Raw genomic sequence first — 21462 nt, 5'->3', positions numbered from 1 at the left:
CAATAGCTTTCTCAATAGCTCCCTTAACATCTATATTTTCCTCAATATCTCTCTCAGCACGTCCCTTATCTTACAGTAACCAACTTGATAACCGTATTATGTCAAACTTGATAACTTGATAACCGTAATATGTCAAAAATCCATTTTTTCTCAATAGCTCTCTTAACATCTCTATTTCCCTCAATATCTTTCTCAACATGTCTAATATCTTGTAGTCTCCCCAATAGCTGCTAAGTATATGCCAATTAGAATTTTCCTCAACACATCTCTCTCTCTCTTTCTCTCTCTCTCTCTCTCTCTCTCTCTCTCTCTCTTTCTCTCTCTCAATAACTTTCTTAACACCTTTCTCAATAGCTCCCTTAACATCCCTATTAGCCGTATTATGCCAAAAGTCAGTTTTTCTCAATATTTCTGTGTCTCTCAACATCTTTCTCATTAGCTTTCTGAACATGTCCTACAACTTACAGTAACCTGCCCCCCCCCCCCCTACATAACCATAATATGCCAAAAAATGTCGGCAACCACGCCGGCCGTCTCAACGACCCCACTGACGGCGTGGTGGAATAACATGACACTATCCGGCATTTATCCATCAATCTCAACCACTTCAACCACCCCGTCAACAGCCTCCTCCTCATGGAGCTCTCATTTTATCTTCGGCGGAAATCCGAGCACTGCTGCAAACACGCCACAATCTACCGTACCCCCATCGGCACTATCCTCGGGTTACACAGAGGATATTACTGTAGCCGGAAGCTTGTTGAAGGATAAGATCACTGGGTTGATGGATACGCTAATGGGCAGAGAGTCGGTACACGCCGGGTGCGGGTATGGAGAGGATGGACGGATTGCGATGATGGTGAGGGGAGAGGGACTAGGAAAAGCTAGGCCAGCACTATGGCCACGCCGGGGATCGAACCTGTGACCTCTAGATTGATAGGCAGCACTGTTATCCACTAGGCCAAGCTTGGAGAAGGCGCGAGAGGGTTGGGAAAGGTGGTGAGAGCAGACCACAAGAAAACATTCTAAATTTTAAAAAACTCGGCCATTGTCGGATCCTAGGCCACCTAGGTCAAATTGAGTTTGGGTCCCTAATAAGGCTTATGGGAGCTCTAATAGGTTGGAAAATGAGCTAGAAAAGTTTGACAAAACTAAAAATATCAAATTTTCGAAATTTTAAAATATTCGGCCATTGTCGGATCCTAGGCCACCAGGTGCAAATTANGCCTGGACGGTGGGATTGGGTTTCTAGAAACACTATGATGAATAGAACAGTCTAGAAATAAATAAAGGCACGGTAAAACCTCAAAATTTTCAAATTTCGAAAAGTTCGGCCATTGTCGGATCCTAGGCCACCAGGTGCAAATTGAGGTTGAGGGCCTAATAAGGCTTATAGAAGCTCTACTAGGCTGGAAAACGACCTAGAAAAAATCGGAAAAACGAGATGGCCTAGAAATCCAATAATTTGAAAAATCTAGGCCACGACCCCCTAAAATTGCTCTTCCAGGTCGACAAAGTCTACCTGGTCGATCGTCTCGGATCACATGAGAACCTCGTCGGCACCGTCCACGTCACAACGACCCACATCATTTTTCGAGCTGAAAACGGCTCAAAAGAGCTATGGCTAGCCACGGGACTCATTGCTTCTGTGGAGAGAGGGACCCTGACGGCCGCCGGATGTCAGTTGGTGATACGGTGCAAACATTTTCAGGTATTTTTTTGAAATTTTCAAAATTGTTAAAGTATAAGCAATTTCCAGGTGATCACCCTGCTGATAAGCCGTGATAAATCGTGTCAAGACCTGTATGAAACATTGCAAAGAGCTGCGAAACCTGGTGAGTGCCTGATGACACACAGATACAGTACGACTTTCCTATTCTGCTTTTCCCTGTTTCGGTAGAGCGCATTTGCCCACCTATCCATCTTTTTTTTTTCCCTTCGCTATCTGTCCACCCCCAGCCTTAACCTTGAGTCTGTTTGCAGTTTCAGTGAACGTGACCGAGCTATTGGCATTCGAGAATCGAGAGCCGGTGGATGATGCCAGAGGATGGAAACGGTTGGATTGGCCGGCCGAAATGGCCAGACAGGGTGTCTTGGCTTCACAGAATCCCAAATGGACACAATCGGGAATTAATGAGGGGTATACGGTAGGTATTTTCATTAGAATTGGGTGAAAATTGAGCGAGTTAGTAGCAATTTAGCATTGAAGCGCGTTTGCTAAAGATCCCCAAACCTAGGCGTGGGTATATTCATTTTGAAGCTCTGGTCTTGAGAAGATCAAAAATCTACATTTCATTGGAATGGAGTGAAAAATAAGTGGGTTGTAAGCAAATTGGCATTAGAGCGCATTTTCTTCAACATCCCAAACTTATGCGAGTTTGTACTCATTTTGAAGCTCTTGACACGAGGAATCATTTGAACTATTGTTTGTTGAAATTGAGCGAAATTTAAGTGAGTTAGGAGCAATTTAGCATTAGAGCGCAAATCCTTCAAGATCACAAACCTAGGCGTGGTTGTACTCATTTTAAAGCTTTCGACATGAATAATGTAGTTAACGAACGTTCAAAGCGATTGAGCAGAAACTGAGGGAGTTATGAGCATTTTAGCATTGGAGCGCGTTTTCTTCAACATCCCAAACCTAGGCGTGTTTGTATTCATTTCAAAGCTATAGCCTCAAAAAGCTCAAAAATCGAATTTTCATTGAAATTGAACAAAAACTAGGTGAGTTATGGGTAGTTTAGCATTAGAGCGCGTTTTCTTCATACCTTCAAACCTGGGCTTGTTTATACTTTTCTCAAAGCTCTCGACTAGAAAAATCGTGTGAACTAGTTTTTATTAAAATTGAGCAAAAACTGAATGAGTTTAAAGCAATTTAGCAGTAGAGCGCGTTTGCTAAAAACCGCCAAACCTAGGTTTGTTTTTACTCGTTTTGAAGCTTACGACAAGAGAAATCCTTTTAACTAACTTGTATCGGAATTGATCGAAAACTGGGTGAGTTATGATCACTTTAGCATTGGAGCGCGTTTTCTTCTGCATCCCAAACCTAGGCGTGGGTATACTCATTTTGAAGCTCTAGCCTCGAAAAGCTCAAAAATCTGCTTTTAATGGAAATTGAACGAAAATTAAGGGAGTTATGGGTTGTTTAGCATTAGAGCGCGTTTTCTAACAATAGCCAAATATAGGCTTGTTCATACTCATTTTGAAGCTGTAACTTTGAGAAACTCATAAATCTACTTCTCGTTGAAATTTAGCAAAAGCTAGGTGAGTTATGACCATTTTAGCATTAGAGCGCATTTCCTCCAAAAGCCCTAACCTACGCTTGTTTATACTGGTTTCGAAGCTATAGCCTCAAGAAGCTCAAAAATCTAATTTTCATTGAAATTGACCAAAAACTGAGTGGGTTATGAGCAATTTAGCATTAGAGCGCGTTTGCTAAAAACCGTCAAACCTAGGCTTGTTTATGCTCGTTTCGAAGCTCTAACTTCGAGAAGCTCATAAATCTATTTCTCGTTGAAATTGAGCAAAAGCTAGGCAAGTTCTGACCATTTTACCATTAGAGCGCGTTTTCTGACTAAACGAAATATGGGCGTGTTTATACTCGTTTTGAAGCTATTGTCTCGAGAAGCTCAAAAATCTACTTTTCATGAAATTTGAGCAAAAACTGAACGAGTTATGATCAAAAATCTAAATTTCGAATCGATGATCGATTTCCTCATTTTCCAGATCTGTGACACCTACCCCGACAAACTCTGGTTCCCAACCGCCGCATCGACCTCTGTGCTCCTCGGGTCGTGTAAATTCAGAAGTCGTGGACGTCTTCCCGTGTTGACCTACTTCCACCGCCAAACCGAAGCGGCACTATGCAGATGCGCTCAACCGCTAACCGGCTTTTCGGCGAGATGTGTGGAGGATGAGAAGTTGATGGAGCTGGTGGGAAAAGCGAATCCAAACTCGGAGAATCTGCTCCTAGTGGATACGAGACCACGTGTCAATGCGATGGTTAACAAAGTTCAGGGGAAGGGTTTCGAGGTGAGCAATGGGCCGGAAATAGGCTGAAAATAGCTGAAATTCGACCCAAAATAAGCCAGTAAAAACCCAAAAAATGGCCTATTTCAGGACGAGAGAAACTACTCAAACATGCGCTTCCACTTCTTCGACATTGAGAATATCCACGTGATGCGTGCCTCGCAAGCACGTCTTCTGGACGCTGTGACAAAGTGTCGTGACGTGGCAGAATACTGGAAGACGTTGGAATCATCGGGATGGTTGAAACATTTGAGAGCTGTTGTTGAGTGTTCGCTGTTCCTGGCGGAGAGTATTAGCAGAGGAACGAGCTGTGTTGTACATTGCTCAGATGGATGGGATAGGACTTCGCAGGTGGGTTTTCATAGAATTAGCAATAGAGCGCACTTGCTGACGACATCAAAATCTAGGCTTGTTTATATTCATTTTAAAGCTCTTGACAAGAGAAATCATTTGAACTAACTTTCATTTAAAATGAACGAAAACTGAGAGAGTTATGAGCAATTTATCATTAGAGCGCATTTGCTAAAGACTGCCGAATCTAGGCTTATTTATAATTATTTCGAAGCTCTTGGCATGACAAATAAAGTTAACCAATTTTCATTCAAATTGAATGAAAACTGAGGGAGTTATGAGCAATTCAGCATTCGAGCGCGTTTGCTGTCAAAGCCCAAACCAAAGCGTGATTATACTCATTTTGAAGCTATGCTTTTGGGATGTTCAAAATACTAATTTAGATTGAAATCGAGCAAAGATGAAGAGAGTTATAAGCATTTTATCATCAGAGCGCGTTTGCTGATAAGAGCCAAATCTAGGCGTGTTTATACTCATTTTGAAGCTACAGTCTAAAAGAAAAGCTCAAAAAACTAAATTTCAACGAAATTGAGCGAAAACTGAACTAGTTATGAGCAATTTGGCATCCGTTTCCAGGTAGTGGCGATGTGTCAACTCCTCCTCGACCCCTACTACCGTACCATTCACGGTTTTCAAATTGTCATCGAAAAGGACTGGCTGGGCTTCGGACACAAATTCGACGATCGCTGTGGTCACGTCGGCGTGCTGAACGACGAGGCGGGCAAAGAAATCTCGCCGATTTTCTCCCAATGGCTGGATTGTGTTTGGCAGATTATGCAGCAGAAACCAAGAGCGTTTCAGGTGGGGAATGCGGCTGAAAATTCGGCTGAAAATATCTAAATTTTGCAGTTCAACGAGCGATATCTGATCGAGATACACGAGCACGTCTACTCGTGTCAATTTGGCACTTTCGTCGGAAATTGTGATAAGGATCGCAGGGTAGGTGGCCTAGGTTTAGGGAATGGTGGCCTAACTATCCTGAAGGGACGGCTTAGAGGTCGGGTTTGAGGTCGGAGGCCTAGGTTTTGCATACATCCGATTTTAAGGAGGTGGCCTAACTATCCTAAACAGTTGGCTTGGAAGCCAATCGCCTAACTGTTGAACATGATGGCCTAGCTATTCAGAAGGGGCGGCATAGAGGTCGGCGGCCTAATTTTTCAGATAGTGGCCTAACTTTTGCATACGGCCATCTTTAAGGTGATGGCCGAGGTTTCCATTATAGTGGCCTAACTTTTCAATACAGCCTCGTTAAATATCATAGCCTAACTTTTGTATCTAGTGGCCTAACTCTGGTTTTCAATGGCCTAACTATCCCATGCCATATTTTAAAATGTCGTGACCTAACTTTTTCCTATAATGGCCTAACTTTTCACATGAATGCCTAGCTATCCTGAACAATCAGCTTTGAGGTCGATGGCCTAGCTTTCTACTGAGTGGCCTAGCTTTTGCTTTTAATGGCCTAACTTTCCAGTAGGATGATCTAGAAATCCCATTTGATGTCGTGGCCTAACTATTCTACTATTCCACCAAAGCGAAACGTGGCCTAACTTTTTTCATTCCTCTTCCAGGATCTGAATCTCTCGAAACGCACGAAATCCCTCTGGACATTCATGGACGCACGCCACGACGACTACATGAATCCGTTCTACTCGGTAAGAGATGGCCTAACTTTTCCCTACTGAGCAATTCCTCTTCCAGCCAACCGCCCACGTGGCACTTTTGGATTTGGACACACGGGCGGCTCGTTTCAGTGTGTGGACTGGGATGTATAACAGATTTGATGGGGGACTACAGCCAAGAGAACGACTGGAAGACTTGACGATGACTGCGATGGAACATGTTGGAGTATTGGAATCTCATGTGGCTCAGTTGAGAACTCGTCTCGCTGAATTGAAGTATGTTTTTCCTTCTTTCTTGGAGGATTCTGAAGGATTCTGAAAATCTGAAAATCCCAGAAATCGATAAAATGCTCACAACTTTGTCAGATTTTGCTCAATTTACACGAAACATATATTTTTGAGCTTCTCATGTCAAGAGCTTTGAAATGAGTATAAACGAGCCTATATTCGGCGGTCTTTGGCAAACGCGCTCTACTGCTAAAATGCTCATAACTCACTTAGTTTTAGCTCAATTGTAATGAAAAGTAGATGTTTGAGCTTCTGGAGTCTATAGCTTCAAAATGAGTGTAAACAAGCCTATATTCGGCGGTCTATAGCAAACGCGCTCTACTGCTAAAATGCTCATAACTCACACAGTTTTGGCCCAAATTGAATGAAAAGTAGATTTTTAAGTGTCTGGAGTCTATAGCTTCAATATGAGTATAAACAAGCCTATATTCGGCGGTCTTCGGCAAACGCGCTCTACTGTTAAAATGGTCATAACTCACTTAGTTTTGGCTCAATTGTAATGAAAAATAGATATTTGAGCTTCTCGAGTCTATAGCTTCAAAATGAGTATGAACAAGCCTATGTTTCGAACTTTGAAGAAACTGCGCTCTAAAGCTAATTCTCTCATAACTAGCTTAGTTCAGCAAACGCGCTCCAATGATAACATATTCATATCTCAATTAGCTTTTGCTCAAACTCAATGAAAACTAATTTTCTGATCTTCTCGGGTCGATAGCTTCAAAATGAGTATAAACTAGCTTAGGTTTGGATTTTGTCAGCAAACGCGCTCCAATAATAATTTTGTGAAAATTCCAGAAGCCAGCAACAACAACTCTCCACATCGGCCACAACGCCTACAAATATGATAGATTCTGGAATGTCGAGTGCAACAGATGAACTCAAAAATCTCTCCATCTCCCATCCGCTGGACCCTCTTCTCAACACATCCACGTCGTCCTCATCGACGTCACGTCTTCTGGAGCGTGCCACGTCGCAAGAATCCGGAGTCATGGATTCGAGTTTGTACTATCCGGATGAGGCGTTGACTAGGTAAAAATGCTTTAAAAATGAGCAAAATACAGGTTTTTGGGCCAAGTTAGAGCGATTTTAGGTTTTGCTGACCTAGAAAATGACCTAGTGGCCTAGAAATCCAAAACTAGGCCGTGTGAATGTTTACATCGGTTTCAGCTTGTTGAGAGCTTCGAAATGAGTATAAACAAGCCTAGATTTGGAATGGGTCAGTATTTGCGCTCTATTGATGAATTTCTCATATCTCACTTAGTTTTTGTCCAATTTCAATGAAAAGTAGATTTTTGTGCTTTCCGTGACTAGTGCTTCAAAATGAGTATAAACAAGCCTAGGTTTGGCTCTTGTCAGCAAACGCGCTTTAATGCTAAATTGCCCATAACTCACTCAGTTTCCGCCAAATTTGAATGGAACATAGATTTTTGAGCATCTCGAGACTATAGCTTTGAAATGAGTATAAACAAGTTTACATTTCGTGCTCTTAAGCAATCGCGCTCTAATGCTAATTCACTCATAACTCACTTAGTTTTGGCTCAATTTCAACCAAAATTGGTTCAAATGATTTCTCTTGTCAAGAGCTTCAAAATGAGTATGAACACGCCTACATCTGGGCTTTGTCAGAAAATGATAAATTGCTCATAACTCATTTAGTTTTTGCTCAATTTCAAGGAAAAGTTGATTTTTTAGCTTCTCAGGACTAGATCTTCAAAATAAGTATAAAGAAGCCTAGATTGAGCAGTCTTTAGCAAATGCGCTCCAACGCTAATTTTGGGAAATACGCGATTTTTAACCTAAAAGTTATCTTCAAAAATTTCAGATACTCTCTGAAATGGCAACCGCTTCGTGGCGCCGACCGATGCTCGAATCCGACGTGTCGTGGCGAGTTTTCAAGTACCATCGAGCGAAGAATTCATTGTCATCTGTGTGGAATGGTAAGGAATGATGATTCAGGACAAATTTCAGACAAAATGAACCAAAAATTAAAGAAATCGGCTGAAAATGAGCCAATTCTCAATGAAGCGCATTTACAGATCTTCTGCCGCCGCTGCCTGAAATCGACTCCAGATGAGAGGGAACGAGTGTGCGACAAGTGCAAATCCGACTAATTTATTGATTTATTGATTTTCTCGAATTTGTTCTGTGCCAAAATTTGAATTTTTAAAACTAATTTATGTCAATTCTTTGCTTGTGATCATTTTTTTTATAATTGCCTTTTGACGGGTTTTGAGTTACTTTGTAGAAAAAAAGAGAAGGATAATTACTATTTCTTTATTGATTTTTATGCATAATTATGTGAAAAAGATAAATTATTGATTTATTGCATTTTTAAGGGAAAAACAATCGGTAAAGCATTGATTAATTTAAGCTCATGTTTTTAGCGCCAGCGCTAAATTTTTTGAAAAATTTGAATTTTGGAAAAAAAAAATTGAATTAAAAAAAAATAATTTCAAAAAAAATGTTTTTTTCGAATTTTTTCGAATTTTTAAATTGTTATTTTAATTAAAATATTTAATTAGCTTTTTCCGAAACAATTCCATATAAATCCTATTCTTCTGTCGTTCGAATTCCTCGCACGACGTCTGAAGAATTGGCGGGAAAACTTGAATTTTTTGGATTTCTTCAGATTTCGGCACTTCAAAAATGAATTCGCCATCTTCGTGAATACAGAATCCCGGGCGGGGACCACAGATTTGAAAAATTTGTGCATTTGCGGAAATTTCAGATGACGAGGACTCAGAAGAAGACGTTGGCATAGAAGACGTTGACGTCTTCTGATGGTTTCGAGCAGTTCGGTGAGACAAGATTTTTCTGGAAATTTTTTGATTCTTCAGTTTTCTCTAAAATTGGAATGATTTTCTAGAAATTTCGAAATTTCGAAAAAATTGAAATTTCAAAAAAAAAAAACATTTTTTTCAAATGCCAAATTTTCTCCCTAAAATATACTCACAATTTCACATCGGTCTGCAATTCCACAATTTGATACCGTAATCCTTTCAGCACATCCCTCATTTGAATCTCTTGCTTCGGCCATTGTGTTGTTTCAGTGATATGAAGGTATTCAAACGCCTCGGTCATTTCTCCACGAGCCCAGCGCTAAAAATTTTTTTAACATGTTAAACAGAAACGCGTGTAAATAGGATAGGATAAATTTGCTTCAAAATACTAGAAAAATTAGCAAAAACGAGTGATTTTGAACCGAGTTAGAAGTATTTCAAGTTTGCTGGCCTAGAAATTCAAAACTGAGTCATGCCAATATTTTTATCAGTTTCAGCTTGTTGAGAGCTTCAAAATGGGTATAAACAAGCCTATATTTGGAGTGAGTCAGCATTTGCGCTCTATTGAGAATATAGGCGTAACTCACTCAGTTTTCGATGAATGTGGATGAAAACACCGTAGTTTGTTTTTTTTTGTGACTAGAGCTTTAAAATGAGTACCATCAAGTCTATATTCGTAGTGAGGGAGCATTTGCGCTCTAATGCTAATTCGCTTATCCCTCACTCAGTTTTCCCTCAGTTTTGATGAAAAGTAGATTTTTGAGCTTTCCATGACTAGTGCTTCCAAATGAGTACAAACACGCCTAGATTTGAAAGTCTTCAGCAAACGCGCTCTAATGCTAAAATGCGCATAACTCACTTGGTTTTCTCTCAATTCGTATAAATTTTTTTTTGAGCTTCTCGTGACTTGAGCTTCAAAATGAGTATAAACAAGCCTATCTTTGGAGTTGTGAAGAAAATGCGCTCTAACGCTAATTTCAGAATTGCTCACCTTCAGAAACAAGTTGACGGCTTCTGAAGATACTTGGCGTGCTGTGATTTCAGCATACGGTACATTGATAATATTCAGAGATTTGTGTTGAAAATGCGAACTGTTTTTATGGAATTTCAGATTCACAATTCCAGTCTTCATCTGAAAATGTTCCAAATTTCAAAAAAATGTTTTCCAGATTTTTACCAATGGATGCCGCATGATCAAATCCGACTTCTCGACATCAATAAATTCGATATCGATCGTTTTTCGGGAATTATCGATTGGATCCGGAATATTTGGTTGCAGACTGTTGAGCCACGAGTTAATGAACCGTAGATTGTTCGCTCCAATGAGGATAAACTTCTTGAGTTTTAACTGTGGAACTAGTCCCATGTAGTTTGTCTGGAAAAATATTGGAGTTTTGGATTGCTCATATTTTGCAATTTTTCAAAAATTTGAATTTTTAGCAGTAGAGCGCAAATTCTCAGTCACTTCAAAGACATGCTTGTTCATACTCATTTGAAAGCTCTAGTTATGGGAAGCTCGAAAATCTACTTTTCATAAAAATTGAGCAAAAACTAAGTGAGTTATGATCAATTTCGCATTAGAGCGCATTTGCTGACAAGATTCAAATCTAGGCTTGTTTATACTCATTTTAAAGCACTAGTCACGAAAAGCTCAAAAATATACTTTTCATCGAAATCGAGCAAAAACTGAATGAGCTACGAGTAATTTAACATTAGAGCGCATTTTCTTCGTAGTTCCGAACCTAGGCTTGTTTATATTCATTTTGAAGCTATAATTCTAAGAAGCTCAAAAATTCAATTTTCATGAGAATTGAGCAAAAACTGAATGAGCTATGACCATTTTCATGAATTTTTCTGAATTTCCAAATTCAAAACTCACATGTTGAAATGCATTCTCCTTCCCTGGAATTAAATTTTTGACTTTGATTCTCAAAACATCGATTTCAAAATTCCTGAGCCAATATTCGATATATTTCGAAGTCCTTGAAGCGAAAGTACATTTAATTTCAGTTTTTCAGGAGGGAAAATTCCAGAATTTATCATTTTCTGTTTATCAGTCGACCATCCACCAGTTATCCATAAAGGATTGCTCATTTTCCACATGAAAACTGCATGAAAAGTGTGAAATTGATCGAAAATCGCTGTAATTTCAGCGAATTGATCATGGTTCCAAGTGGTGGTGAATTGAAGGGACAGTTGTTGAAGATGGGGTTTATCGCAACGAGAAATGTTACACAGAAAGCGACAACTTTGTTCCAGTTTTGATCTGAAATTCTTTATTTTTGAAATTTGAAAAAAAAATACCGTAAGCACTCTAATCGAACGCCACCCGAATCGCCTAATTTGAGCCCGTGTATCTCGGTTCCAGTGAAAGATATCAAAATGTAGTCAACTGATAAAATATTGCTGATTTTATGATAAACATTTTATTAGTTAAAAACTTTTTGATATCTTTTAAAAGAAGTAAGATATATAGGCTCAAATTGACGGTCCGTGTGGCGTTCTATTAGAGTGTTTACGGTAAATGAAGAATTCGATTTTCTGATTTTCAGTTTTCGAGTTAAAAAAAACGAAAATTAAAATTTTGGGAAATTCAGAAGTTTCGGTTTTTTAAAAAAATTTTCTAAAAATATCCGGAATTTTGCAAAATGTTTGAAACCTGAAAAATCAAAAGTTCCGGAAATTTAGAAACTCACTATCAGAATCGAAAGTTTTCTTTGAAATCTTAAAGTTTCGTAACTATCGAAATTTGGAAACTCCAAAAAAAGCGAAATTGTAAAACTTCTGAGCTCTTCTGAGCTCTTTTTGAGCTTCTCAAGGCAAGAGCTTCAAAATGAGTACAAATAAGACTAGTTTTGGATATAGTCAGAAAACGCGCTCTATTGATAAATTCCTCATAACCCTTCCAGTCTTCGTTCAATTGCAAATAAAATTAATGGGAATAATTTCTCATGTCAAGCGCTTCAAAATGAGTACAAACAAGACTAGATTTGGGAATCTTCAGAAAATTCGCTCTAATGCTAAACTGCTCATAACTCATTCAGTTTTTGTTCAGTTTTGGTGAAAAGTAGTTTTTTGAGATTCTTAAGATTACAGCTTCAAAATAAGTATAAACAAGTCTAGTTTTGGATTTAGTCAGAAAATGCGCTCTAATGCTAATTCACCTGCGAAGCCGCAATTTGAGACATTCACAAAAATTGTTAATTTAAAAATCCCGAAAAATCTATAATTTCCAAAAACCAAGAAGTCTCAAAAATTTTTACATATTCCATGAAACTGAAAGACTCCAAAATACTAAAACTAAATTATTTTAAAAAAAAACCAGGAATTCCGAAAATTCCAAAAATTTTCCAAAAACTCAGAAGTTCAGGAATCTCGAAAATCTTATAAATTCCAAAAAAAAAATCGAAAAATTCTTTAAAACTTCAAAACTTCAAAACTCGGATTCTGAAAATCCGAAAATTGAAAAAAAAGTAACTTCATAAATCCTAGGGAACCAGGAAATTCAAAATTTCAAAAAATTCCAATATTCAGATTTTGAAAATTCAAAAAAAAAAGATTGCTCACCTTGTACTCCTATCCAATTTTCTCACAAAAACCAATAGAGCATCTGCGTCCATATCCAAAAAATTGGCTATATTTGGTTTCGAAATACTTTGCAACCATTCATAAACTCGTTGATTTTGAGTATAAGTTGTCAAATATCGGTCCGGTGGGTGAGCCATTTTCTGAAAAAAAAAGTAAATTAAATTAAAAGAAAAAAAAAATTAGAATTCCAAGAAACCAAACAAGACTACCGTAAACACTCTAATAGAACGCCACCCGAATCGTCAAGTTTGAGCCCATGTAACTCGTTTTCTGTGAGAGATATCAAAAAGTAGTCAACTGATAAAATATTGCTGATATCATGATAAACATTTTATTAGTTAACAACTGTTTGATATCTTTCAAAAGAAAAGAGATATATAGGCTCAAAGTGGATGGACCGGGTAGCGTTTTATTAGAGTGTTTACAGTATTCTGAAAATTTTAATAGAATTTCAAAATTCTGAAAACTCAAGTTTTCAAAAATTATAAGATTTCTACTTGAAAAAAAAGCCGATTCTCAACAGATTGATCCTAAAACATCAAGATTTGAAATTTCGAAAATTTTCGAAATTGAAAACAAAAAAAAAATTAAAATTGGCTAAAATTCGATGCCATTTTTGGGCAAATACTAGAGACTTTTTTTTTTCGAATGTGTGTGGTCGAAAAAAATGGGAATGAGTGGGAAAGAGCAAATAGAAATCTAAGGAAGAGAGAATTGGAAAAAAATTGAGTTGCGAAATTTTTCGAAATTTTGGGAAAAAAATTTTTTTGAAGAAAAAGTTTAAATTAGAGAGAAAATTGGGAAAATTATTTTAAAAATTGATTAAATAATGTAGGAAAAATTGGGAAAAATTAGCCAGAAAATTCAAAGTTTTTGGATTTTTTAAAAATTTTGAAATTTCAAGTTTTCAAAAATTCCAAAAAATCCAATGTTTATATTTTGGGATTTTTAAATCGAATTTAAATTAGAACTTCTAAAAACATCTATTTTTCAACTAAATTTCAAGAATGAGCAATCCCAAGAAGAACATCTGTGATTCCAATTTTATGACTTTACAACCCCCTTATCTCACAGAACACCCCCTTAAAAATCTCATAAAAATGTTTTTTTTTCAACAGCAACAAAAAAAGAATTCTGTGTAAAAAGACATAAAATATCCTGCCTTTTTTCCCTCACACGGATTTTGCAGAAAAACCGAACAAAGGGAAGACCTCCCCGCAAAGAAAGTGTTCCCTCTCTTTCTCTAGCCACTCTCTTCATTTCCCATACTCTCTCGATGTGTGTTCATAGCCCAAAACTAATTTTCGCCAAACACGCTCCTCGGTCCGTGATGGCCAGCACCTTGAGGAACGCAGTGAAATAGTGTGGCAGATGAAGAGAGTGGGTTAGACAAGCAGACAAAACACATATGGTCAACGAGGCTTAGAAGGGATGCGTTGAGTCATTGAAGGGTTTAGGCGCGAAAATTAAGATTTCTTGACAATTCAAAAAGTGTACAGTATCTACATAAAATTTTAAATTTAATAATGTATATAACATAAAAATCGGTTGAATACGAAAAAAGTTATGAATAGACAAACATCAGTGAAAAACAGGAAGGCTCATAAGGGATGGATTGAATCATTCAAAGGATTTTGGCGCGAAAATTGAGATTTTTGAAATTAAAAAAAAGTATCAGAATTTACATAAAATTTCTAATCGAACGGTACAAATTTCATAAAAATCAGTAAACTACGAAAAAAGTTATGAGTAGGCTTAGACTAGGCGTTAGAGTAGGCATTAGACACGAAGGATAAAAAGAATGCGTTGTTTCTACAGAGCGTTTGAGCGCGAAAATTGATATTTTTTGAAAAATTCAAAAAATGCACAGTATCTCCATTAAATTTCTTATTAAATGGTAAAAGTTTCATGCAAATCGGTGAATTATCAGAAAAGTTATATCATTTTGAAGTTGGGTTATCATCAATAATATGTCATGCCAGACTAAAAGCTCTAGAAAACGGCAGATTGGAGATTTTTGGGAAATTCAAAGAATGGACAGTATCTAAATAAAATTTTTGATCAAATGCTAAACATTTCACAATAATCGGTTGACAATCAAAAAAAATTATATCATGTTGAAGTTGGAAGATCTTGAATAACATGTCATGCCAGACTAAAAGCTCTAGAAAATGGCAAATTTGCGATTTTTTGAAAATTCAAAAAACCTACAGCATCTACAAAAAATTTCCTATTCAACCATACGATTTTCAAAAAATTTGGTCCACTAAGCCGTCAACTATACCTCGGTAAACATTTGCAAAGAAGGAACATGGAAGATAAACGTGAGTAATCACGGTGGCCAGCTGATTGGGGGATGATAAGTTTGATTGATAAGAGAGAAAAAGAACAAATAAAAAACATGAAATGTCATGGGAAAATGCATTTGATCTAAACCTAAAAATATCAGATGGTCTTTTAAAAAATTGGCAAAAAATTATGCCTCAAAAAATGTTTTTTCCAGAAAATTCTAGAAATTATTTTCAGCAAAATGAAAATGAAAATATTATTTATAAGGGAACACTACAATAAAACCCTTCTAGAAGCGAACGAAAAAAGGATTAACTATAAAAACAAGATTTTATAAAATTTGGAATAATAATAACAGGATTCTAGAAAAATCTATTTTTAGGAAAATCGTAAAAATAAGATTTTCAACAAAAAAAGAAAACGGAATTCCGGAAATCTAGTCAAAAGGTGTAATAATTCCAACAAATCCCAGAAAATCCGAAAACCCGGAAATTCAAAATTTCCGAAAATTTCCAAAAAAATTTTCAGATTTTCAAAAACTTATATTCTCTAATTTTCGACGATTTCTTAGAAAAATTCTCCTGACAAACAAAAAACACGCCTCCAGTTTCCCCAGAACAGCTCAGGCATTATTAATAATAAGACGAGAGAGTATTTCTTCGGAAGAGACGCAGAGAGAAAAAGAGAAAGATGAGAAATGAACGATAATTTTGTCATGGCAGATGGTCATTTAGGTCAAGCGGTTTGTTGTATTTTGATGTGATCAAGGATAAAGATCATAAGAATCAATCAAAGATAGATTTTTGAAAAATTCTCAATAGAGCGCATTTTCAAAATTGTTTGGAAATTTAACAAAATTATTATCACTTGAAAGTGCTTTAAATTTTACATGTCTAGCTTTCAGAATCAATATTCTATCTTTGATATGAACAAAGTTATTGCGATTTTTCTAATTTTTCTCAGTAGAGCACGTTTTCTGACTTTTTCAAAATTCACCTGAACATGGGCATGATTATATTTGTTTTGAAGCTGTCAACAAAGCAGATTCAACGGTGCAGCTTGTTTTACGTTTTGACAAAAATTCACAAAAATTGCCAATAAAGCGCATTTCCAAAATTTTTTGGAAATTTAACAAAATTATTATTATTTTGAAGCGCTTTAAATTTTACGTATCTGGCTTTCAGAATCAATATTCTATCCTCGAAATGAGCAAAGTTATGACGATTTTTCTGAATTTTCTCAGTAGAGCGCATTTTCTGACTTTTTTTCAAAGTTTGCTTGAACTAGGGCATGATTATATTCGTTTTAAATCTGTCAACAGAACAGATTCAACATTGCAGATTGTTTCACGTTTTGACCAAAATTTACAGAAATTGTCAATAGAGCGCATTTTCAAAATTTCTTAGAAGTTTTACAAAATTACTATCATTTTTAAGTGCTTTAAATTTTAATTAACTAGCTCTTAAAATAACTGTTATATCTTCGAAATAAACAAAGTTATGAAGATTTTTCTGATTTTTCTCAGTGGAGCGCATTTTCTGACTTTTTCGAAATTCGCATGAACTAGGGCATGTTTATACTCATTTCAAAGCTCTCAACAAGACAAATTCAATAATATATTTGGCTCGGGAGCTCACAGATCTGGAATTCTAAAAATTTGAATTTAGATGTGTTTTTTGGATTTTTCGAATTTTCATATTTTAGAACCTTAAAAAAGTGCTTGAACTTTAAAAAAAAACCCTAAAAATGACAAATTTAACATTATTTTTTTTTCAAAAAATTTCACAAATTTCCATGAAATTATAGCTCAAAACATCTATAATTTTGATTTGTGCTGGAAAGTTCAAAAAACAAACTTTTCCAAAATTTCCATTTTTCCCACAAACCCAAAAAATCAGCAGGTGTTTCTACTATGTTGTCCTTGACAACTCTTGAAAATTTCATTTCCGACGAAAAAAAATTAAATTCTGAATTATTTTTTTGACGTCTTCTGGAAATTCAGAAGACGTCGTCTGAATCCAAAATGCCTATATTCTGCTGTTCGTTTATTTTCACTTCGCCTGAGAAGAGAAAAAGAGAATCCTGGGGAATTATCCCAGAAAACGCACAAAAACACATAATTGGATATTTGAATCCGAGGGAGAAGTGAGTTTTTCGGGATTTCGGAATTTCAGAAATTTCGAAAATTCGAAAAATTCAGAAGCTGAAAAGTTCAAAAATTTGAAAAATCCAAGAATTTTCGAATTACAAAAAAAACTGAAAAAAGTTCGAAAATTTGAATATCTATGAAAAATTTGTAAAATTCGGAAAACTATTTTTTTCTTTTTTTTTAGAATTTCTTTATTTTTTGATTTTAAGATTTTCAATGACTTGGAAAATTTATAAATCCTGCAAATTCTCACTTTTTTACAGTTTGAATGAAAGCTTTAAAAAATTTCAGAGTACCGTAAACACTCTAATAGAACGCCACCCGGACCGTCTACTTTGAGCCTATTTATCTCACTTCTTGTGAAAGATATCAAAAAGTTGTCTACTGATAAAATGTTTATCATGATGTCAGCAACATTTTATCAGTTAATTACTTTTTGACATCATTCACAGAAAACGAGATAAATTGGCTTAAAGTTATAGGACCCTCAGCAGGTCAAATATCATATTATATTTCGGATACTGTAGATCAGTCAATTTATCTGGGTCACTTTGAGAGGTATCAAAAAGTGTTCAACTAATTAAATGTTTATCATGATATCAGCAATATTTTATCAGTTGAATACTTTTTGATATCTCTTATAGGAGCTTAGATAACTAAGCTCAAACTTGACAGTGTGGGGGCATATCTATTAGAGGGTTTACGGTATTTTTTTCAAAAATTTCAAAATCAAATTCTTCAATTTTTTTTCAGAGCGAAATTCTCTGCGACATGCAAAAAGAACTACGAATTGGTGAAAAATGTAAAAATCCCAGTATACTGTCTTCAATTTTGTCCGCTTCGTTATAATTCAAAAAGTGCCGAAATTTTGGTGAATTTTGATGAGGAAAATCAGAATTCGTATTCGTTTTATTTCGATCGGAATGGATTGAATAATTCGTTGAAGACGACGATAAAATCGAATGGATTGGATTGTGTGTATTCGCCACGTGGATTGGAGGCGGAGTTTCGGCTGATGGCTGATTTGTGTTTTCAAGGATGGGTTATGGGATCCAAAATTGAGTTATTGGATATTCGGGTCAGAGTTTTTTAGGTTTTTGAAGAGTTAGAAATTTTCGAAAAATTCGAACATTAGCCACTCAAAAGTGCCAGCAAATCGTCCAGAAATCCACTTCTAAAAAGTATTCTCAGTAGAGCGCATTTTCTGAGTAGTCAAAATTTAGGTCAATTTTAAACTCATTTTGAAGATCTCATTTTCAACAACTCAACACTTTTTTCAAAATTAAATTCTAACAACAACCGACCAAGTTACGAATGGTTTTCGGTGGAGCGCATTTTCTCACAAAATCAAAATTTTCTCAAAAGTAGGTCATGTTTATACTCATTTTGAAGCTCTCTTTCTCAAAAACTCAAAAATTGAAATTTCATTTGACTTGGCTGACAACTAACTGAGTTACGCCTATTTTTCGGTAGAGCGTGTTTTCTCACAAAATCAAAGTTGTTGAAACCAGGTCGTGATTATACTTATTTTAGAGCTCTCATTTTCAGAAACTCTTCTTTGTTTCATTCAATTTGGACTGAAACTAACCAATTTACGCGTGTTTTTCAGTAGAGCGCATTTTCTGACTAAAACGAAAATTTCTCAAAAGTAGGCCATGTTTATACTCATTTTGAAGCTCGAATTTTCACAAACTCAACGGTTTATTTCAAATTGAATTCAGACAAAAACTATCGAAGCTATGCTTGTTATTCGGTAGAGCGCACTTGCTCACAAAATCGAAAGTTATCGAAACTAGGCAATGATTATACTCATTTTGAAGCTCTTTATCTCAGCAACTCAGTATTTTTTCAATAACGAGTTAAGACAAAAACTGACTGAGTTACGGCTGGTTTTCTTTAGAGCGCATTTGCTCACAAAAGCGAAAAATTTTGAAACCAGGTCATGATTATACTCATTTCAAAGCTCTCATTTTCAGAAGCACAAAATTCTCAGCTTCATTCAATTTGGACTAAATCTGACCAAATTACGCGTGTTTTTCGGAAGAGCGCACATTCTGACCAAATCGAAAATTTCTTAAAAGAAGGTCATGTTTATACTCATTTTGAAGCTTTCGTTTTCAGCAATTCAAAATAGTTAATTGCATTCAATGTGAACAAAAATCCAATAAGCTACGCTTGTTTTCCGGTAGAGCGCATTTTCTTACAAAAGCGAAAAATTTTGAAACCAGGTCATGATTATACTCATTTTGAAACTCTCATATTCAACGACTCAACTCTTTTTTTCAAAATTGAACTCTAACAACAACCGACCAAATTACGAATGGTTTTCGGTGGAGCGCACATTCTAACTAAATCGAAAATTTCTCAAAAGTAGGTCATGTTTATACTCATATGGAAGCTCTTTATCTGAGCAACTCGGCCGTTGTTTCAAATTTGAATTTAGACATAAACTAACTGAGTTACGCTTGTTTTTCGGTAGAGCGCATTTGCTCACAAAAGCGAAAAATTTTGAAACCAGGTCATGATTATACTCATTTTGAAACTCTTCATCTCAGCAACGCATTTTTTCAAAATTTAATTTTGACTAAAACTGAGAGAGTTACGCCTATTTTTCGGTAGAGCGCATTTTCTGAATAAATCGAAAATTTCTCGAAAGTAGGTCATGTTTATACTCATTTTGAAGCTCTCCTTCTCAGAAATTCAAGTATCTCAATTTCCGTCGGTTTGCACAAAAATTGACACAGTTACACCTAAAAATATTACATTTACCATAAAATTAAAAAATTGAAAAAAAAATTGATTTTCAAAATTTTCAAGAATTAAGGATTTAAAGAAAGTTTCAACTTTTTTTTAAATTTCAGAATTTGTGAATTTCAAAATTTTCAGGGTGACTACAATGGAAAAATCCCATCATCTCTGGAACTGTCAACATTCAGCTTTTCGGATAAGTACAGTAAATCTACAGTAACCCAAAAACTCAATTTCATTTTTTTTTCGATTTTCAGACCGCGCAAATTCTGCAATTCCGGCCTGGCTGGATATCATCCAGGAAAATGATAACGGAATAAATTTCATGCTCATGTCAGATCATTGGGATAAAATTTTGGGTCATGAACATGTAAGATTTTTTGAAATGTCGAGAAAAAAATCTGAAATTTTTCTGAAATTTTCAGTTCTCCAACCCACAATCCACATGAAACTGACCGGTTATGATGGAATTGGTCATGAGAATTTGGAAAATTTGAATTCCAAACAAATTCAGATGAACAATGTTAAAGATGAGCAAGGTTTCAATTTGTTGGTAAAGGTAATACATTTTTAGATTCAACTCACTCGGTTGTTGCGCAAATTGAATAAAACTAAGATCTTTGAGTTTCTGAGATTGAGAGCTTTAAAATGAGTATAATCACAACCTAGTTTCTAGAACTTTTGATTTGGTCAGAAAATGCGGTCTACCGAAAACCAGCCGTAACTCAGTCAGTTTTTGTCTTAACTCGTTTTTGAAAAAAATACTGAGTTGCTGAGATAAAGGGCTTCAAAATAAGTATAATCATTGCCTAGTTTCGATAACTTTCGATTTTGTGAGCACGTGCGCTCTACCGAATAACAAGCATAGCTTCGATAGTTTTTGTCTGAATTCAATTTGAAATAAACCATTGAATTGGTGAAAATTCGAGCTTCAAAGGGAGTATAAACATGGCCTACTTTTGAGAAATTTTCGTTTTAGTCAGAAAATGCGCTCTACTGAAAAACACGCGTAAATTGGTTAGTTTCAGTTCAAATTGAATGAAACTAAGAATTTTGAGTTTCTAAAAATGAGAGCTCTAAAATAAGTATAATCACGACCTGGTTTCAACAACTTTAATTTTGTGAGAAAACACGCTCTACCGAAAAATAGGCGTAACTCAGTTAGTTGTCAGCCAAGTCAAATGAAATTTCAATTTTTGAGTTTTTGAGAAAGAGAGCTTCAAAATGAGTATAAACATGACCTACTTTTGAGAAAATTTTGATTTTGTGAGAAAATGCGCTCCACCGAAAACCATTCGTAACTTGTCGGTTGTTGTTAGAATTTAATTTTGAAAAAAGTGTTGAGTTGTTGAAAATGAGATCTTCAAAATGAGTTTAAAATTGACCTAAATTTTGGCTACTCAGTAAATGCGCTCCACTGAAAATATTTTTTAGAAGTGGATTTTCGGAGGATTCGCTGATACATTCGAATGGCTAATTGTTACCAATGTCACACGACCACTGAAAACCGAAAAGTTACTTTTGGATATAAAAATTCGAGGATTGGATGGAAGCATTTTTGAAGAAGCGTGAGTTTTGTAGTCTTTGTAGTTTTTGTAGGTTTTTTTAGTTTTCAGAACCAACG

The 21462-nt window shown here is 35.9% G+C and overlaps 3 protein-coding genes across 3 annotated transcripts; 2 read left to right on the top strand and 1 right to left on the bottom strand.

Annotated features, from left to right (window-relative positions):
• Positions 1-511: 511 nt before the first annotated feature.
• Cbr-mtm-6 lies at positions 512-8395 on the top strand (the record flags this gene model as incomplete). Its single annotated transcript, XM_045241023.1, has 12 exons — positions 512-859; positions 1508-1711; positions 1760-1835; positions 1984-2147; positions 3724-4029; positions 4117-4381; positions 4958-5190; positions 5227-5316; positions 5946-6029; positions 6076-6272; positions 7080-7313; positions 8107-8395. 12 exons carry the CDS (start codon positions 512-514, stop codon positions 8393-8395), a joined length of 2490 nt encoding a protein of 829 aa, XP_045091407.1.
• A 390-nt stretch (positions 8396-8785) lies between these two features.
• On the bottom strand, positions 8786-12789 carry CBG24731 (the record flags this gene model as incomplete). Its single annotated transcript, XM_045241022.1, has 6 exons — positions 8786-9098; positions 9238-9383; positions 10056-10196; positions 10242-10439; positions 11063-11330; positions 12632-12789. The coding sequence occupies 6 exons, from the start codon at positions 12787-12789 to the stop codon at positions 8786-8788; spliced, it is 1224 nt and encodes a 407-aa protein (XP_045091406.1).
• A 4175-nt stretch (positions 12790-16964) lies between these two features.
• CBG24730 lies at positions 16965-21406 on the top strand (the record flags this gene model as incomplete). Its single annotated transcript, XM_002648408.1, has 6 exons — positions 16965-17086; positions 17844-18168; positions 19977-20043; positions 20096-20208; positions 20353-20397; positions 21273-21406. Coding segments are annotated over 6 exons (806 nt in total), but the record flags the coding sequence as incomplete, so codon positions are not given.
• Between the last annotated feature and the right edge of the window lie 56 nt (positions 21407-21462).

Source organism: Caenorhabditis briggsae (genome assembly GCF_000004555.2).
Source record: "Caenorhabditis briggsae AF16 supercontig from assembly CB4, cb25.NA_211, whole genome shotgun sequence".
NCBI classification, from domain to species: Eukaryota; Metazoa; Nematoda; class Chromadorea; order Rhabditida; family Rhabditidae; genus Caenorhabditis; species Caenorhabditis briggsae.
This window is presented reverse-complemented; position numbering and strand designations above follow the sequence as displayed.